The following is a 21,119-nucleotide window of genomic DNA, read 5'->3' as shown; positions in this document are numbered from 1 at the left end:
GAAAAACCTAATTTAGCATTTAAAGGCTAAAATAGTTAAAGAAGCAGTATGGGAACCAAGGAAGAAGGCTGCCTTGGTAGGTAGAGGGAAGCTTTTACACACAATTAAATGCAGATACTGGAGGTTTTGTTTTTAAGATTTAACTGCCTACTATGAGATTCTGGTATCAGATCAGTGGGATATTAAATACTGATGTTCTGACCCCTACTATTTGAAAGTTTTGTATTCCATGGACAGTGTAAACGAAGAACAACCCTGGCACATTCTTTCCACAAGAATCCCTTTCACTGTTAAGTCTTTTGGTCAATACTACCTGTCTCCTTGAGATCCCACTGAAGGACCAGAGGAAAGAGACTATTAATCAAATTTGTTATTTTATTTCAAGCTAACAATTTTTTTACTAGAATAGATATAACATAAGTTTGTGCCATGTAGGCAGCTCAGGTTTTGCAAGTCTCCTGAGATAGCACTACATGGAGTTTGAGTGGGTATCCAGCTACAGTAAGATAGTCTTTTTTTTTTCCTTCTATAACCAGAAAGTAATTTGTTCTAGATGTTAACAGTAAGAATTTTTAACAACGGTTAATTTTGCTAACTTACTTTAACTTGCTAATGTGTTTTTATTATTAGCAAACTGCAGCAAACATTTGCCTATGTAAGAACACTACACTTTTCACTCTCAAGAACAGACACTGCTTTCTGAAAGAGGTGGCAATATACTTGCTCTTCATTAAAAAACAGCATAGGCCAGGCCCGGTGGCTCACGCCTGTAATCCCAGCACTTTGGGAGGCTGAGGCAGGCAGGTCACGAGGTCAGGAGATCGAGACCATCCTGGCTAACATGGTGAAACCCCGTCTCTACTAAAAATACAAAAAAAATTAGCCGGGCCTGGTGGCGGGCACCTGTAGTCCCAGCTACTTGGGCGGCTGAGGCAGGAGAATGGTGTGAACCCGGGAGGTGGAGCTTGCAGTGAGCTGAGATTTTGCCACTGCACTCCAGCCTAGGTGACAGAGCAAGACTCCATCTCAAAAAACAAAACAAAAAAAGTAGCATAATAAGCACTTCCTTTATGAATCAGAACTTTGATGCTGATTGGTTTCAACATTTTTTCCTCAAAATAACAGTATTTATATAAAAACATATCTTTCTTTTAAAGAAGGGCTATTATAACATACAATGAATACTTTAACAATATAACCCTGTATGCTTACAGGTCCTCTAAAATCAGAGGTCTAGGCTGTAATCCACATGCAGCAAGAATGTGCAGAGAATTCGTGAGGAAAATGCCTATGTTACTTAGTTTCTACAAGACACACTGCCATCTCCTCTGATCAACTCCATGTGCTGAATCCTAAAAAGATTTCAATCAAGTCCTTATTTCTGATACTGTATCATGTCAGAAATGAAAATAATTCCATGAAGAGTGACTGTCTATCAAAGCTTAAGAGCTCAGAGAACATAACATAACCTTTTATTACGATAAAAAAGTATATCCAGGCTGGGCATCGTCGCTCACGCCTATAATCACAGCACTTTGGGAGGCCGAGGCAGGCGGATCACATGAGATCAGGAGTTCGAGACCAGCCTGGCCAGTATGGTGAAACCCCGTTTCTACTAAAAATACAAAAATCAGCCAGGCATGGTGGCACGGGCTGGTAATCCCAGCTACTCAGGAGGCTGAGGAATGAGAGAATCACTTGAACCTGGGAGGTGGAGTTTGTAGTAAGCCGAAACTGCACCACTGCACTCCAGCCTGAGTTACAGTGCAAGACCCTGTCTCAAAAAAAAAAAAAAAAAAAAAAATTTATCCAGAGTCTGCACTACTATAGTAAAATAATAAAAACAGGAACATTAGATATGCAAAATACATGGAGAGGGAACAACTCATTTTATACAACATAAATAACAGCTTTTTATAGGGCTAAGAGTTACACATAAAAAGGAATTATTGCAAGTTTGCTAGAAAAAACAGTCAAGCACTTCACTTGCTTTTTCTAAATCTGCTGACACTGGAGATAATAAGCAAAATGGAAAGTATTAATAAGACAATGTGCAGATGTTACTAATGATGTCATACAGTCTTTTTCCCCAGCAATGTTTAACTGCTGAGGTACAGGCAGGTGGAAAGTAGGGTTAGACCACCGGTCAGTTTTGCCAGGCCAGCACAAAAGAGGGAGAAAGGGTAGGGGATTTGAGGGCTTTCTGTAAGGGAATAAATGCATGTTTCAAAGGCCACAGCAGCAGGATGGCAGCAGGATGAGTTTACAAGCTCAATGCTGCACTTATAAGAGGTAGTCCATGATTGTAGGGGCAGGATTACCTTATATATAAATTAGGGAACAGTGGCCAAGTTATGTGAATTTTTAAAACAATTATCAGTTTCAAAGACTGATCCTCCTTTTCATATCCCAGATGGTAACATATTTTTTAAAAACATACACAATTTTTCAACCTTCATAAAAGTTTAACATTCACTACTAAAACAACTATGGGTTGAATATTCTTTATCTGAAATGCTTGGGATCAGAAGTGTTTCAGGTTTTTTTTTTTCTTTCAGATTTTGGAATATTTGCATTATACTTACAGTCCAATGAACATTTTCTTTGAGTGTCATGTTGGTGCTCAAAAAGTTTCAGATTTTGGTACATTTTGGATTTTACGATTTGGGATGCACAATCTGTATCTTCTTTAATTAACAGCATATGCTCACAAATCCCATTTCCCCAAAATGGTAAGTTCCCATTTGCCACTTACGAGCTCTAACGCCTTCATGGAAGTCATGACCTCTCTGAAAGAAAATTGAGATTAAATGGGGATAATTTCTGGGTGTCCTTATTCTGGGTTATCTTGTCTCTCCTCTATTCACTTCAGCTTTCCACTCCCATGGCCACAACCTGAATCACGACATTCAGAGACTGAACCACCTCTGATAGCCCACTCTCTGATCACCACCTCCTAATCTTATTTGCTCAAGTATCTCCACTGCTACAAATCCTTGATCTTACTGAGGTCCACTGATCCTATGACTTTTTCCCCATCTGGGCTGGCTTCACTTTGCTCTGCATCCAGCCCAATTTCACCAGTCCTTTAATATGGTCACTTTCCTGTCAAAATGCCATCATCTCCCTCAAACCTTTTTCTCTTGTTTACAATCCTAGCAAAATCCTGGCAACAACTAAACCCTACCACGTGCCCCTGCCTGCACTTCAGCAGCTAAGTCTTGCTGCAGAAAATCATACAACTGTGACTGGTTTCATTTAAAATTCATGATCAAAAATCTCAAACAGGCACAGAAAACTGCCAAACAATCAAAGATCTCTTCCCAACTCCCCAAGATAATGATTTAAAGTGTTTTTTGCCTTCTCAACCTCTACCCATAGAGCACACTCTTACTATAGTCTCAGTCAATTACTTAACCTCTGACTTCTTTAAAAATACAAGAAGCCCTTAGATATGAAGTCTTGTCTTCCCACCACTAAAACACCTGTAGGCAACTGCGGCCATCTGCACCTGCCTTCCCTTTCAGTGCCGTGGAGGAAAGGACCATCCCTTTTTCAAAGACCAGTCCTCCCTTGCATTCCAATTCACATCTCCTCTTGCCTTCTCAAGGACGGACTTTGCTTGATGTGGTCATTCGCTTTTCTTTTCCTAGAATCATCAGTGTAGGCAATGTAACTGAGTGGCTAAATGCATGCAGTTCAAATGTCTAGGTTCACATCCTGATAGCTACATATTAACTATGTGACCTTGGACTAGTAATTCTCCAACCCCAGTTTCTTCATATGAAAAGGTAATTTATACATCCATCGTAGGATTATTTTAATCCACATCCAAGCACAGTGGTTGACACTAAGTGTTCAGTAAATATTAACTACCATTAGTATCATCAACATAATCTTTTTCTCTATTGGATCATTCCTAATCATTTTTAAACATGTTCTAGTACCTTCCATCTTACAAAATAAAAAAGGAACTTCATTTGACTCCACAGTCCCAGTTTCTTTCCTATTTCACTTTCAAGAGTATTCATCTACACATATTCTCTCCACTTCTTCACATTCCATTTTCCCTCTCCAACTTACTACTCTCTAACTTCTGCCCCCACTCCTCTAAAATGGCTTGCCAAAACCACCCATGATGTTGGCATCGCCAAGGTCAAATGACACTTCTAACCTCATCTACACTTCAACAGTGTTCAACACTGTCCATTATACCCTCCTCCCCGAAACATTCCTCTCTTTCTTTTGTGACGCCACACTCTCTGGTCTTCCTACCTCTCCATCCTTTTTTTCCTTCCTACTGCTCTTTCTCTACCACACCTCAAAATGTTGGAGTTCCTTAGGGCTCAGGTCTGGACTCTCATTTTCTTTCTATATGATTTTATCTATTCAGTGCTCAACATGGCCGCCTGAGTGATCAGTTCTTTAAAGTGTAAGATCATGGCATTCCTCTCCTCATAATCATCTAGTGGCTTCCCATTTTACTCAGCCAAAGTCCTTATAGAGACCTTCAAGGCTCTGTATGCTCTGCACAGCCTTTCTCTACTCTGGCCTCATCTCTCACTCACCACAACCTCCGCGCCCCCACCCCCTCCCACACAGCCTCTTCATGGTCCCTAGCAAAGGCAGTCATGCTTCTGCCTCAGAGCTTTGTCCTTGCAGTTCCCTCTGCCTGGGATGCTCTTCCTCTAGATAATTGCATGGCTTACTTCCTCACTTCTTCCAGGAATTCACTCAAAGAACATCTCAGTGAGGCCTCCTCTGATCATCCCACCTACAATTCATCCCCATTACCCTATATCACATATCCTGCTTCCTTTTTCTCCTTAATAGTTACAATCATATAATATATATTTTATGTATTAATCTTGTTTACAGTCTATTTCCCCATTATAAAGTAAGTTCTATGAGGGCAGCGATTTTGTCTGTTATCCTACTCCCTACTCCCCAAGATAATGATTTAAACTGTTTTCTGCCTTTTCAGCCTCTACCTCTGGAGCACACCTATGTACCTGGAACCTATGTACCTGGGTATCTCTAACAGTGTCTACCACATAGTAAGCACTCTTGTTTAGTAAATAATGAATTCCCAAGGTTTTCTTAATTGCTGTTGGTGTCTTTCAGATTTAAATCTCCAACGCATTCCTCTAATCTCTAACTCCTAAATGCATTCCTTCCCTCACATCCAGCAAGTCCCATCAATTCTATCTCCTACATGTGTCTCAAATCCATTTACTTCTCTCCAATGCCACCACGTTTGTCTAAGCACTACTATTTCACACCTGGATCACTGCAGGAAATCTGTATCTGGTCTCTAAACTGTTCTTGAACCTTTCCAACCCTATCTCCACATAGCAGCAATAATTTCCTTCTTAAAGCAAATTGAACCGAATCAAATGAAAAATCAAATCACCTCCTGCTTAAGCCTAAGAGGCTTCTCAACATATTCCTTTCTCATCCTTTAGGTCACAAATGAAGTGACATCACAAAGATGTCTTCCCTGACCTACTTACCTAAAGGAAGTTTCCCATTGCCCCCCAACTCCCTCCTGTCCCTGCATCAATCTATCACCAACCCTGTATGTTTTCCTTTAAAGTACTTATCACAATTTATAATTATTTTACTTAGTTTACTTGTTCTTTATCATCTCAGTAGACTAAACTCCATGAAAATAAAGGACTTGTCTTCTGATTCAACAACATAAGGCTAACACTAAGCATAGTGCCTGGCACATAGCTAACATATTTGCTGAGAGAATGAAGGCAAGAATCAATCAATCTAGAAAGTGCAATAAAAGTGTAATGAAAAACATGGAATGTGTGAGGTATACAGGACAGTGGTCAAGACTGCAGGCACTGGAGTAAGACTATCTGGTTTCATATGCCATATCTCTGTCACTTAATAGCAGCAAAACCTTAGGCCGGTCACACCACTATGACCACTATATCACAATTTCTTCATCTGTAAAATGGAATCAGTAACAGTACCTATCCTTCTAGAGATACTGTAAGATTTAATGGAGCAAATGCATATAAAGTGCCTAGCATAGTACCTGCACATAATAAACAATAGACATCAGCTGCCATTCACATCCCACAAGGAGTGACTTTAAGACATAGCTAATAGAATTATTTCTAACTAGATGAACTACACTGAACATCTTTTTTTTTTTTTTTTTTTTTTGAGGCAGAGTCTCGCTCTGTCACCCGGACTGGAGTGCAGTGGCCAGATCTCAGCTCACTGCAAGCTCCGCCTCCTGGGTTTACGCCATTCTCCTGCCTCAGCCTCCCGAGTAGCTGGGACTACAGGCGCCCGCCACCTCGCCCGGCTAGTTTTTGTATTTTTAGTAGAGACAGGGTTTCACCGTGTTAGCCAGGATGGTCTCGATCTCCTGACCTCGTGATCCGCCCGTCTCGGCCTCCCAAAGTGCTGGGATTACAGGCTTGAGCCACCGCGCCCGGCCCACTGAACATCTTAATAACAATTAAAGTCATTAGAATGTTTCTGGCTATTAAGCCAAATATTCCCTTTAGTCCACATATTAGTCTAAATAATAAGATGCTTCTTAGGGGCCCTCTGAAAATAAAGGATGACTCTGCCTTTAAAGAGTTTGTCATCTGGAAGAAGAAACAAATATAAATATGAAATGTTTCATGAAATCAATATTCCATGTGATTATTGTTCACTTTATGTTTACAATGGTACTTTAAAATGCTCATTATTTTAAACATGTCACAGACTAATAAAACAGACTAATAACTTCCATTTGTGCATTTACTTTATATATATCTGCTTACAAATAACCCTCTTCATTTTACCCATGAGGGAATTCACATTTACAGAGTTTACATGCCTTGCCCAAGGTCACAGAGACCATCGCTGAAAGACATTAATTTCTATTTTGAATTCCTCTAAGATGAAGTTAGAGATCTTCTTACACTGCCATGCAAATGTAATTGCTATTTTATAAAGGCTTACTAACAATCTGGATAGCAATACTTCCACACATCTAAAACTAACTGGCCCGTTGTGTTTTTGTAGAGTAAATTTACAGGTGGTTTTAATTTTCTTGTTTGCACTTGTGTATTTTACAAGTTCTACAATAAACGTATGTTACTTTCAGAACTAAAAAACGACAATTACTTTTTTTTTTTTTAATTCTTACCATACAAGCTTGACTTAGCCGATACTCCATAGTTAGTACTTCTTGCAAGGTCTTTGAAGACCCCTCCATGAGTTGCCTTAGTGTGATCTTCAGAGATGTTGGAGACATTTTATTAATTACCTTTTGGGGGGAAAAAAATGTACTACTGTTAGTCCAATAGTTCCTTTATTGTCTATAATAAATGAGCAGAGTATCTATGTAAACAATATTAAAATATGCAAAAATCTCATAAAAGATTATACCCTAGCTTAATCCTGCCAAAGCACCAAACAGAAGTTTTCTAATCTGCTACAAAAACAAAACATCATTCCACAAGTGAAATAAATTCTATACCTGTGACTAAAGTAATAAAATAAATCCATATTTGTAGTCTGCCTAGCATAAATTATGCCAACTAGTTAAGCAAACAGCAATTACACTTAAATAAAATCAATACACACCTTACAAACCAACCATATTCATGGAGTGAAGGAAATAACGCATACAGTGGTCCACTTCCGAGACAAAGTGCCCTGAATCGGCACAGGTCAGCCAACTACAGAAGAAACAGGATATACTAGGCCCCTGCTTGGACAGCCAAAGGCTGCTTGTCAACCTCCCCCTTCATCCCCTTTCCCCCTACTTAGCTGCCCTCACCCGAACCAAAGAAATTTAGTCTAGATAAAAGCTTACTAGTCTGCAAAATAGCTCACTTTGTTTGTTCTTACTATCCTGCCCAGCTACTTACGTTATAAGTCAAATACTTGAAGAGCCCCTGAGCTAACTAGGATTGCAGTGCATTGTGGGCTGCAACAAAATGCAGCAAGACAACCCAAAAAAAAACACCTAAAGCCTCTGCCTAATACTCAACAGGTGACGTCCGGGACGACTGTGACCCTGTAGCATTCAGCCTATAAGGAACCAGGAGAGGGACCTGTGCACTAGGGTATAAGTTGTTTGTTAAAACTGTGCCCAGTGTGCCTGCACGCCAGACACCCGATCTTGCAAGACCGTCATTAGAAGTCTCGCTTTCGCTATTGTCTGAGTCTCTGAGTCCATTCTGTGGTTTGGACGGGTTTGGACGGGTTTGGACGGGTGAATTGTTTCTCACAACCTGGTGGCCCATATGGCTATCTCTGTGCCTGTATGGAGTTAAGACTCCAGCCGAGAAGGGAGACGCAACCCTCTTGATTTATGTGGCTTGCTCTGGATGTCTTGGCTCCCTACAGAAGCCACAGACAAACCCGAGACTTATTCAGGAGGCAGCGGAGGTGACACAGGGAGAAAAGCAGGCACCATGGCAACCAGCCAACTTTGTGCATGATCCAAGGTAGGAAAGTTGGACTATGAGCCCTGCCTTGGTGGTGGGGCATTTTCGGAGAACCCGGGGTGTGCAAGAAACCTCCAGTAAGTGGGGCTGAGTACACAGGGAAAATCTCAGACACAGAGACTAACTGAAAATGTGAAACAGGAATTCTAGGCCTAGAGAACAAAGGAAAGAGGGAACTAAAAAGACCCCCTCTGACATTCTCCCAGATGGTCCGCTGGGGAGAATGTTGCAGGTGTGAATGGATAATCCTCAAACCAGGAACAAGGAAAAGCAAAAAATGATACAGTATTGCTGTTTTATCTGGCCCAAAAAGCCCATGTCAGCCTTCGGTCTTTTGGCCTAAGTTTGGCTCAGATGAGGATTGGGTGTGCCAGGCTTTAATTTTCTACGTGAATGATAAAACCCATCCTCACAAGAGGATGTGGGTTATGTTCTTTGTTGGATTAGTGAATGAACCCCCTGTTCCCCCTTAAAGAGGAAGAGCACAGTAAAGAGCCCTCACCCAATGAAAAGCCCTAGGATCCCCCAACACGCTTGCCCCTCCCCCAAACATCTCACAAGGTAGAGGACAGAGAGATCAGGGGGCAACAGGAAGATTGGAGAAAGAGAAATCTGGGGGTCATAAAGGAGCTAAACCCAATGCTCCTTAAATCCTTATCCAAACTTGAGGAAAGAATTAGAACAATGTAAGAAGGACATTGAGAATTCCCCTATTTCTTCTGAACAGTAGACGTCTAATATGTACTCTCTTAGAAAAGTCCCTATGGGACAGGGAGGAGTTGGGTTTGTGAATGCGCCTCTAACAAGTACTGAGGTTAGAAATTTTAAAAAGGAAATGAGGCCATTCTTGGAAGATCCCCTCAGTTTAGCAAAGCAGCTAGATCGATTTTTAGGACCCAATTTTTATACTTGGGCTGAGATGACATCAATCATGACTATCCTGTTTACTGGGGAAGAGAGGGGATTAATTATTAAGGGCAGCCACAACCATTTGGGAAAGAAAGCATCCTCCCGGGTAAGAAGTCCTGCTAACTGAGCAGAAATTCCCAAATGCAAATCCTGGATGGGATAACAATAAAGAGATCAGGCCCACATGCAGGACCTAAGGGAACTAATAATTACAGGGATTAAAAAGCCCACTCCTCCGTCATAAAACGTCTCAAAAGCATTTGAGATTCAACAGCAAAAAGAGGAGACTCCCTCTGTGTTGCTGCAGAGGCTTAGGGATCAAATGAGAAAATATTCAGGATTAAATCCAGAGGACCCAGTAGGGCAAGGCCTTTAATTTTAAAGGTTAATTTTTCTGACTAAAAGTTGGCCTGATATTATTACCAAGAAACTGCAAAAGGTTAATGGATGGAATGAAAAACCAATTAAGGAATTACTAAGGGAAGTTCAGAAGGTTTTTGTAAGAAGAAAGGGAGAAGATATAAAGAAAGGAAATTGGAAAGATAAAGGGGAGGAAACGGCAAACGTAGAGGGCCAGAAAAAGAGGTAAGCTGGTGACCCTGAAAGCAAGGGAAAGCCCGGTACACAGCTGTGTGTGGGGGAGCCACTGGACTAAGCAGCCAAGACAGGGAAGGCAGTGTAAGGCAGTGTAAGACACTGCAGGTGCACTGGGTGCCCAGAGAAAAAGAGTCAGAACTGTCTGTCAGACATGGGGGAGCCAGGGCACAGCAAGGCTCAGCTCATGCCCAGAGAGGGAAAGAAGAAGAAACTGAGTGTGAGAGAAAAAGGAAATAGGGGATGACAGAGACAGATAAAAGAAGAAAATGAGCGAGAGAGAGACTGGAAAAGACAAAGATCAAAGAGAGACACAGGTGAGACTGGGGAGAGAAATAATGTAAAAGGAAGAAAGTACAAGAGGAGGTGAGAGAATGTGGAGAGGTTGGCAGGGCTGGGGGAAGGTTCTAGAGGCTCAAGCAACAAGGAGGTGCAGGGAAAGGGTGCAATGTGGCCACTGAGGAGGGACAGAGCTCAGGAACTGGGCAATGCAAGTGACAAAGGGATGTGGAGGAAAGTTTAGGATCAGGAGTAGTGGGTTGCATATGGCAAAGACTAGATGGCTGTTTGTCAGAAGGTGGTAGAAAGGCTTCAGGTTATGGAAGGGTAAATGGATGAAATGACCATTAAGGTTTTGTTGCTGTTTTACTGAGAGGCTGTAAGTCCACCAGGGGCAGCTATCAGTAAGGCTGCAGAAGGTCTGGGGGGGGTACATAAATTAGATTAGAGGGTTGCAAACTCAAATGACTATAGGGCCAGTAAATGATAAGAAGGAGGGCTGCAGGGCTGTGTGGGGACTGTGGCTAACTGAAGAGGGCACACCCTGTTAAAGGGGCCACAGTTGCTCGGCTGTGATGCCAAATTCTCTGCTTTGTCAGAGGCCAGAATTCTAACTTTTTATGTAAAATGGGATTTTTAAACGCCGGTTATCAGTTCAAAAAACTTAAAAACCCAATACAGGCAAAAGAGGATGCCAGTTTGCAATCCCTGAAGTAGAAAGAGCTCTTGCTGGGGAGAAGTCTGCCAAGACGCTTTAGGTGGGATATATAAAAGTTCTGTTTCCCAGAGCTTGGCTGGGCCTGGGGGAGGATCCTTGCAGCTGAGGAGGAGGAAAAGCCACTAAGTCCCCTCCCAGAGCGGGACAAAGGGGAGACCTTTTGCAGTTGTTGGGTCACCAGCAGGGGTGGCGTGGAACACAAACTGCAGCTCTCGGCCTGCCAGGGAGAGAAATGGTGTCTTCAAAGCAAAGAGAGAGGAAGTGAGGGTGGAGCCGGGGATGCTTTTACTAATGAAAGTGCCCCTCAGGAAAGGTGCCATAGGCTGTTAGCTCTTCAAACCAGCAGCTCTCGGCCCAGTGCCAGACCCAGCAGGGCCTGATCAAAGGTACCCTGGGAAGTCAGCTGATCAGTCCCTTGCCTCCCCAAGTTCCTTCTGGGGTCAGTGGACCCTGGGGAAGTGCCTAACCTAACTCCAGCCTATAATTCCAGCACTTTCTGAGGCTGAGGCAGGTGGATCACCTGAGGTCAAGAGTTCAAGACCAGCCTGGCCAACACGGTGAAACCCTGTCTCTACTAAAACTATAAAAATCAGCTGAGTGTGGTGGCACGTGCCTGTAATCCCAGTTACTTGGGAGGCTGAGGTAGAAGAATAGCTTGAACCCAGGAGCTGGAGGTTGCAGTGAGTCGAGATCACACACTGCACTCCAGCCTGAGCGACGGAGCAAGATTTTATCTAACAACAACAACAACAACAACAACAACAAAACCAGACTACTGGAAAAAGACCTCCTGGGTTAAGGCCATATTTAGGCAGGACTACTAACCTTTCTACTATGAAAACCAATGACCAATTTTTTAAGAATTATATACTGGACATATCCTCCACCCTGTCATCCCTTAGGTTAAAAAAACTTCTAACTTGAACCCTGCCTCCTGAGTTCACAGTTAGCCACTTCCAGTCTGGCGACTTGGTGGTAAATAAAACCTGGAAAGAAGACATGCTCCACCCAAGCTGGGAAAGTCCGTATCAGGTCCTCCTGATCACTAAAACAGCCATAGGAACAGCTCAACAGGGGTGAGCACACTACACTCGGGTCAAGAGACTGGTAAAAGAACCCCCAAAAGAAAGGAAAAAGGGTGAATGGGGAGTGTATAAATCACCTAAGAAAGCCTTAAAGCTAACTCTAAGGAAAACCTAAAAGGAAGCTATGAGCAGGCTCCATCACTGGGGATGGATACAGTTAGGATTAATCCTAACACAAGGGGTGAAAGGAAACCTAAGTACTGGATAGAGCCCAATACTAGGGGTGGAAAGTAGGAAATACCTAATCAAACTAATAGTCAACATAACTAAAACCTCCACCCCCAGCCCCCAAACTATAAAATTTAATGCCTGTCAAGTCTTACCTTGCGGGAATTTATGGAACCAAAGGCAGTTGTCACAAGCAGACAAATATCTATGTCCTAAAACAGACCGTTATCGGACCCTCTCAAAAAAGCCCTGTGCTAGCTGGAATCAAGTCTGGTGGACCACACAATATTAAGGCCAGCTGAGTCATTCTTCCAAAAACAAACCCTTGAAGAATAAAAGATAAGGGCTCCATGCTACCTAGCTGTAAAAATTTAAAATGCAGTCCTCTATTAATTACCATAAACAACCCAACTACTCTAGACCAGGAACCCTGGAGGTATAAATTAGGAATAAATACCTCAGGAAGGGATTCCGTGGGATGGTTAGCTCTTAGACAAATCACCAACTCCACCCCAAGCCCACCTAGAATTACCAGAACTCCTGGTCTCACTACTTCCTTTAACCTACCAGACAATGACCCTGAAAGAGTAAAAATAATTAAGACAACTAACTTAAGGCAAACTTTAAAAATTAAAAATATGGGGATGTAACTGCCTGGGTTGAATGGGTCAAATTTTCAGTACTAGCAAGCTCAACAGTTATGCATGCTCTGCTGGGCGGCCTCAAGCACAGGTAGTTCCGTTTCCCCTAAAATGGGATACCAATCCCAAAGGAATACATTGCATGTTGGCTCTGTAACAGGATAGGGATGCATGGCGCAATGAGACTTGAAAAGTTTATTATTGCTCTTTCCTACCTTGCAAAGCTCAAATCCTAGAGCAATCCCTTCTTTCTCCATAGCAAACATAAACCACTCCTCTTGCCTCTGTAGACAGGGGGCAGAGTTCAATAAGTCGGTGGGAAAACTCTCAACTTGTACCCACATCCTAAATGTTACTGGTAAGTCAAACAAAGGCTAATGTCTGGCGGTATTATGGGAAAGGGAACCTCCGTAGCCTGTTACCCATCCATTTGGACTGGGACTTGTACCTTAGTTCACTTGGCCATTCCATTCACCTTGGCATTCCATAAGATCTCCAAGAACCCACAGGGCCACTGAATTTGGAGAAATCTAATGAATTCTTTTAATTCTAACATTTATATTAACTCAACAGCAGTCCCTAAACGAGTATCTAATACATTTAAGAACTAAAGGACACAAAAATAAATGCAGAAATGGAACAAATAGGAGTAGAAAGATAAAAAGGAGAGAATTGAAGGAAACAACATATACCATGGTCCATTTCCAAAACAAAGTGCCCTGAATCAGCTTAGGTCAGCAAACCACAGAAGAAACAGGATACACCAGGCCCCTGCTTGGATAGCTGATGTCTGCTTGTCGGCCTCCCACTTCCTCCACCACTTCATTTCCCTCACCCGAAGCAAATAAGTTTAGTCTAAAATAAAATTTTATTAGTCTGCAAGATAGCTCACTTTGTCTGTTCTTATCAGCCTGCCCAGCAACTTAGGTCATAAATCAAATACTTGAAGAGCCCCTGAGCTAACTAGGATTGCAGTGCATTGTGGGCTGCAACTAAATGCAGCAAGACAACCCTAAAAACACACCTAAAGCTCTGACTAACAATCAATAGGTGACATCCGGGAAGACTGTGACCCTACTACAGTAGTTAGCCTATAAGGAATCAGGGAGGGTCCTGTGCACCAGGGGATAAATTGCTTGTTAAAACCGTGCTGGGTGTGCCTGCACACCAGACACACAATCTTGCAAGACCGTCATTAAAAGTCTCACTTTCACTATTGTCCAGGTCTCTGAGTCCATTCTGTGGGTTTGGATGGGTGAGTTTGTTTCTCAAACAGAGGACATTTTATTTGTTTCTCAGAGGATATTTTATTTTACAATGTAAAGAAGATGAAGGAGTAGAAATAGAGTGGCTCTTTCCTACTCTGTGACTCCAGAGAAGTGTCTTAACTATAGTCTTCACCTAAAAATAAATCTACTCACCTTGGAAAGAGAGAAAACAATTCAAGATAGCATACAGCACTCTTCTATAGCATTTAAGTATTTAATACAATAAAAATTACAGACCTGACTTGTTGGCTACAATGCTATGTCACTCCTTTTGAATTTAAATGTGCTATCACTAGTTCCAAGACGTATCTATGATGGTGACTTCAACAGCTGCTGCAAGAGGTCATTACATGCTATGTACATATGATGACTGTGCTTTCCTTTATAATTGCAACAGATACTTTTCAAGTTTATTGTTGAATGATTATGTCAAAGGTTTAGACTTTACCTGAGTTCAAGAATTCCCTACTTCAAGATTCTGTATTCTTTGCAGCATCCTTAATTCTGGCAACCAGATTCAAGGAAGAGTAAATGGATAGGACAGTATCTTACCCAGCAGTTGCCAGAGCTTTAAACAGATGATTGCTGTACATGAAAAGTTCAAGGAAAATCAGTATCCTACCTACAGTCACAGTGCTGCTGAAGATAAAAGATGAGAAGGAAAGAAAAATGATTAAGGGCATTGATAAAACTGGTTCTTCATGGAACTCATTTTTTGCCCTAGGTGCTTTATGAACATTATCCCATTTAATGCCCCTGACTACAGTGTACTCCACTGGCCTTTCTGGTTGCAGGGCATCCATGACAGTCTGCACACTGTGCTAACAGGCCCCACCCTTTCCATAGGCAAGCAGAAGACACTGAGTCCATTTTGCTGACAAAATCACTAGTTTTCTTTAGCAGGGAACAATACCCCTATTACCTTAGGTGAAAACCTGGAAGAACTTCACTGACAATGCTAAAAGGTGTGTTTAAGGGAGTGACATGACCACTTTCTGGCTTCATCTGCAAGGTCAATGAAGCTCCAATACCCTTTCTAACAGTGCTGCCAGGTGCAAGCACACAACTGTTCCTCAGCACTACCATTATGGTTTACTGCTTATGGTTTCCATTTCTTGGTTTGGCACTTTATATGTAACCTGGATTTCTCAAAACACAAAAATCTGTCTTTTGCTATATTTCCTCAGTTGGTTATCAATTAATTTCATAAGAAAGGCCACACAGGGCCCATTTATCTGTGCTTGTTTCATACACACACACACACACACAAATAGGAAGAAAACCTTATTTTAAAAGCTCTGTTCATTCAGAGATTTCATAAAATTCTAATTAAGGATCTTTACAGTTTCTAAACAACTCTTGGTATGCTGGCAATTTAGCAGAGGCTTCGGGTCTGGACTCTACGGTCAGAGAGCACTGGGTTAGAATCCTAGGCTTCACTACCTTCTAGATGACTGACCATAGTATCCTCATTTGTAAAACAGGGATAGTAATACTGCCAACCTCATAAAAATGATATGGCAGTGCATGACAGTGCACTGAAACCAGGCAAAACAGGGATGAGAAGAAATATTTATTAAACACATTTCCCTTAGCTATCATGATGATACTTTAACATGTTCAATCACAATTTGGGAAAGGGCATGGCAGCATACAAATTTTACAGATGAGGAAACCTGGCTGTGATACTGATAGGGACAGGAGGCACAGAAATTCTGGGAAGGGGTGGGTCCCCCCGTAAGGGCCCCACCCTCAAGCGTGAAACCATGGCCCAAAGTGAGAACACACATTCCTGTTTTTCTGCTCGAATGTTGCCTCTTCCAGAATCACCCTTGGCCTGCCCCGGCCGCCATCCAGTTCCCATAAAAACCTCAGTCAGCAGAGAGGAGAAGCAGCAAGATGATGGAGACTACAGATGGACGTTGGAGAGAAGCCGCTTGACTCCAGAGGGATGGCTTGACAGCGTTGCTTTGGAGAGGAATTTGGCCAGGGACGGCCAGACTCCAGGGTAAGATTATCTTCCCGCTCTGTTCCCTTTTCAGCTCCCCTTCCTTGAAAGACACTTCCATCAACAATAAAATCTCCTGCATTTACCATCTCCAATATGTTCAGGAGACCTCATTCCCCCTGGATATCGGACAAGAACTCACTCAGATGCAGGTGCCAAAGTCTGGCACACTGACCCTCCACTGAGCTGCTAACACTTCAGCCATCAGCAGACGGCAAAGCTAAAAAAGCACTGACTGTTGCACTCTTTTTGGGCTTCAAGGGTCACAGGTACCCCTCAAGATGCTGCTGCTGGGCTGCATAGTTTTGCTCCTGTCAGTGCCCAAAAGCACTCACCCCAGCTTCTGCACCCACTCACCTGCGTTTCCCACCTCCTGTGAGGGGTGGAAAGTAGCAGGACCAAGCGAATGGAGTCTGTCCCTGCTGGCACAGAAACGGTCAGCTAGTCCTAGCACCTGTGCACTACAGTTACCACCCACGAAGGCATCAGGGAAAATTTCCTGCTTCCATATTAATTTGTCTAAGGTTCAAGAATGTCAAAGGCGGAAGTTGTCAAAAAGGAGGGGGGAAAAAAACCCAAGAAGAGAACATTGAATCAGGTAATAATTAGAAGTGAGGATCTCAAAAAAGACATTTATGCAGCCAACAAGCATATTAAAAAACGCTCATCATCACTGGTCATTAGAGAAACGCAAATCAAAACCACAATGAGATACCATCTTATGCCAATCAGAATGGCGATCATTAAAAAGTCAGCAAAACACAGATGCTGGAGAGGTTGTGGAAAAATAGGAATGCTTTTACACTGTTGGTGGGAGTGTAAATTAGTTCAACCATTGTGGAAGACAGTTTGGCGATTCTTCAAGGATCTAGAACTAGAAATACCATTTGACCCAGCTATCCCATTACTGGGCATATACCCAAAGGAGTATAAATCATTCTACGAGAAAGACACATGCACACATATGTTTACCCGGCACTATTCACAATGGCAAAGACTTGGAATCAACTCAATGGTCCATCAATGACAGACTGGATTAAGAAAATGTGGCACATATACACCATGGAATACTATGCAGCCATAGAAAAGTGTAAGTTCATGTCTTTTGCAGGGACGTGGATGAAGCTGGAAACCATCCTTCTCAGCAAACTATCAGAAGATCAGAAAACCAAACACTGCATGTTCTCACTCCTAAGTGGGAGTTGAACAATGAGAGCACATGGACACATGGAGGGGAACATCACATACTGGGACCCGTTGGGAGTTGGGGTTTAGGGGAGGGATAACATTAGAAGAAATACCTAATGTACGTGACAGGTTGATGGGTGCAGCAAATCACCAGGGCACATGTATACCTATGTAATAAAACTGCACGTTCTGCACATGTAAAACAGAACTTAAAGTATAATAAAATAAATAAATAAATAAGAGACAGGGTCTTGCTATGTTGCCCAGGCTGGCCTCAAACTCCTGGGCTCAAGGAATCTTCCTGCCTCGGCCTCCCAAGTATATGGTACTACATGCATGCCACCATGCCCTACTAAATAACTGCTTTTTGGTTCACCACTATTTCCTTAGCTCCAAGAACAATGCCTGATAAGTAGTAGTCACTCAATAAATATTGCTGAGTTGGGATGGTAGGCTTGAAGAAAAACAGAGTCAAGGGAAGGCTTTTTGATTTGTTTACAAAAGCTTTCTGAAAATAATGGTAGAAGAAAACGTGCCACTAATCCAAGAAGGCAAAAATGAAGAGACTGAAAAAGGGAGAAAATTAATATAATTAGTTCTTAGAGGAGGCAGGAAAGGATAGAATGAGAGCATGGAAAGGGCTATTTCCCTTGGCAAGGAAGTGAGGGACATGTTAGAGAAAATCAAAGAAGGGAAGATGAAGAAAGCTAAAGGAGCTAATGTAATATATCTTCAATTGTTCAAAAAGAGAACACAGAAGACGGCCAAATAGGATCAGCTCCAGTCTACCGCTCCTAGAGTGAGCCACACAGAAGAAGGGTGATTTCTGCATTTCCAGCTGAGGTATCGGGTTCATCTCACTGGGGTTGTCGGACAGTGTGTGCAGTCCATGGAGTGTGAGCTGAAGCAGGGAGGGGCACTGCCTCACCTGGGAAGCACAGGGGGTCAGGGAATTCCCTTTCCTGACCAAGAGAAGCAGTGACAGACAGTACCTGGAAAATTGGGACACCCCCACCCTAATACTGCGCTTTTCCAACCGTCTTAGTAAATTGCACACCAGCAGATCATATTCTGCACCTGGTTTGGAGGGTCCCACACCCACGGAGCCTCGCTCACTGCTAGCACAGCAGTCTAAGATCAAACTACAAGGCGTCAGCGAGGCTGGGAAAGGGAAGTCTGCCATTGCTGAGGCTTGAGTACGTAAACAAAGCAGCTGGGAGGCTTGAACTGGGTGGAGCCCACCGCAGCTCAAGGAGGCCTGCCTGCCTGACTCTGTAGACCCCAACTCTGGGGCAGGGCTTAGCAAATTGAATAAAGAGTCAAGACCCATCAGCGTATTGTATGCAGGAGACCCGCCACAAGTGCAGAGACACACATAGGCCTCAAAATAACAAAAGGCGGCAGAAACTTCTACAGACTTAAACGTCCCTGTCTGACAGCTCTGAAGAGAGCAGTGGTTCTCCCAGCATGGAGTCCGAGATCTGAGAACGGACAGACTGCCTCCCCAAGTGAGTCCCTGACCCCCGAGTGGCCTAACTGGGAGACACCTCCCAGTAGGGGCCAACTGACACCTCATACAACCAGGTGCCCCTCTGACACGAAGCTTCCAGATGAAGGATCAGGCAGCAACCTTTGCCGTTCTGCAATATTTGCTGTTCTGAAGCCTCCACTGCTGATACCTAGGCAAACAGGGTCTGGAGTGGACCTCCAGCAAACTCCAAGACACCTGCAGCTGAGGGACCTGACTGTTAGAAGGAAAACTAACAAACAGAAAGGACACCCACACCAAAACCCCATCTGTACTAAACCATCATCAAAGAGCAAAGGTGGATAAAACCACAAAGATGGGGAGAAACTAGAGCAGAAAAGCTGAAAATTCTAAAAATCATAGTGCCTCTTCTCCTAAAAAGGAACGCAGCTCCTCACCAGCAACAGAACAAAGCTGGACAGAGGACTTCGAGTAGTTGAGAGGAGAAGGTTTCAGATGATTGGTAATAACAAACTTCTCCGAGCTAAAGGAGGATGTTCGAACCCATAGCAAAGAAGCTAAAAACCTTGAAAAAACATTAGATGAATGGCTAACTAGAATGAACAGCGTAGAGACCTTAAATGACCTGATGGAGCTGAAAACCATGGCATGAGAACTACGTGACGCATGCACAAGGTTCAACAGCCGATTTGATCAAGTGGAAGAAAAGGTATCAGTGATTGAGGATCAAATGAATGAAATGAAGCAAGAAGAGAAGTTTAGAGAAAAAAGAGTGAAAAGAAATGAACAAAGCCTCCAAGAAATATGGGACTATGTGAAAAGATCAAATCTATGTCTGATTAGTATACCCGACAGAGATAGGGAGAAAGGAACAAAGTTGGAAAACACTCTTCAGGTTATCATCAAGGAGAACTTCCCCAACCTAGCAAGGCAGGCAAACATTCAAATTCAGGAAATACAGAGAACGCCACAAAGATACTCCTTGAGAAGAGGAACTCCAAGACACAAAATTGTCAGATTCACCAAAGTTAAAATGAAGGAAAAAATGATAAGGGCAGCTAGACAGAAAGGTCAGGTTGCCCACAAAGGGAAGACCACAAGACTAACAGCGGATCTCTGGGCAGAAACTCTACAAGCCAGAAGAGAGTGGGGACCAATATTCAACATTCTTAAAGAAAAGAATTTTCAACCCAGAATTTCATATCCAGCCAAACTAAATTTCATAACTGAAAGAGAAATAAAATCCTTAACAGACAAGCAAATGCTGAGAGAGTCTGTCACCAACAAACCTGCTTTATAAGAGCTCCTGAAGGAAGCACTAAACATAGAAAGGAACAACCAGTACTAGCCACTGCAAAAACATGCCAAATTATAAAGACCATCGATGCTAGGAAGAAACTGCACCAACTAACAAGAAAAATAACCAGTTAACATCATAAAGACAGGGTCAAATTCACACATAACAATATTAACCTTAAATGTAAATGGGCTAAATGCTCCAATTAAAAGACACAGACTAGCAAATTGGGTAAAGAGTCAAGATCCATCAGTGTGCTGTATTCAGCAGACCCATCTCACATGCAGAGACACACCTAGGCTCAAAATAAAGGTATGGAGGAAGATCTACCAAACAAATGGAAAACAAAAAAAACAGCAGGGGTTGCAATCCTAGTCTCTGATAAAACAGACTTTAAACCAACAAAGATCAAAAGAGACAAAGAAGGTCATTACATAATGGTAAAGGGATCAATTCAACCAGAAGAGTTAACTATCCTAAATATATATAAACACAATACAGAAGCACCCAGATTCATAAAGCAAGTCCTTAGAGACCTACAAAGAGACTTAGACTCCCACACAATAATAATGGGAGACTTTAACACCCCACTGTCAACATTAGACAGATCAACCAGACAGAAAGTTAACAAGGATATCCAGGTATTGAATTCGGCTCTGTACCAAGTGGACCTAACAGACATGTACAGAACTCTCCACCCCAAATCAACAGAATGTACATTCTTCTCAGCACCACATCGCACTTATTCCAAAATTCACCACATAGTTGGAAGTAAAGCACTCCTCAGCAAATGTAAAAGAACAGAAATCACAACAAACTGTCTCTCAGATCACAGTGCAATCAAACTAGAACTCAGGATTAAGAAACTCACTCAAAATCACTCAACTACATGGAAACTAAATGACTTGCTCCTGAATGACTACTGAGTACATAACGAAATGAAGGCAGAAATAAAGATGTTCTTTGAAACCAATGAGAACAACGACACAACATACCAGAAT

The 21,119-nt window shown here is 42.5% G+C and overlaps 1 protein-coding gene across 2 annotated transcripts in view; it reads right to left on the bottom strand.

Moving 5' to 3' along the window:
• HIBCH (3-hydroxyisobutyryl-CoA hydrolase) overlaps positions 1-21,119 on the bottom strand; it is a 119,601-nt gene that overhangs the window by 1,480 nt on the left and 97,002 nt on the right. The window contains exons 12-13 of one of the 2 annotated variants that reach the window (XM_011936451.1): positions 7,166-7,285; positions 2,756-2,789 (exon numbers count right to left, since the gene is read on the bottom strand). In XM_011936451.1, coding sequence (XP_011791841.1) covers positions 2,756-2,789; positions 7,166-7,285 — 154 coding nt within the window. The remainder of the gene's footprint in view (positions 1-2,755; positions 2,790-7,165; positions 7,286-21,119) is intronic. The other variant, XM_011936452.1, reaches the window with a different exon arrangement.

Source organism: Colobus angolensis, unplaced genomic scaffold (assembly GCF_000951035.1).
Source record: "Colobus angolensis palliatus isolate OR3802 unplaced genomic scaffold, Cang.pa_1.0 Scaffold153, whole genome shotgun sequence".
In the NCBI taxonomy this organism is placed as follows: Eukaryota; Metazoa; Chordata; class Mammalia; order Primates; family Cercopithecidae; genus Colobus; species Colobus angolensis.
Note: the sequence above shows the minus strand (reverse complement) of the source record. Positions and strands in the feature narration are given on the sequence as shown.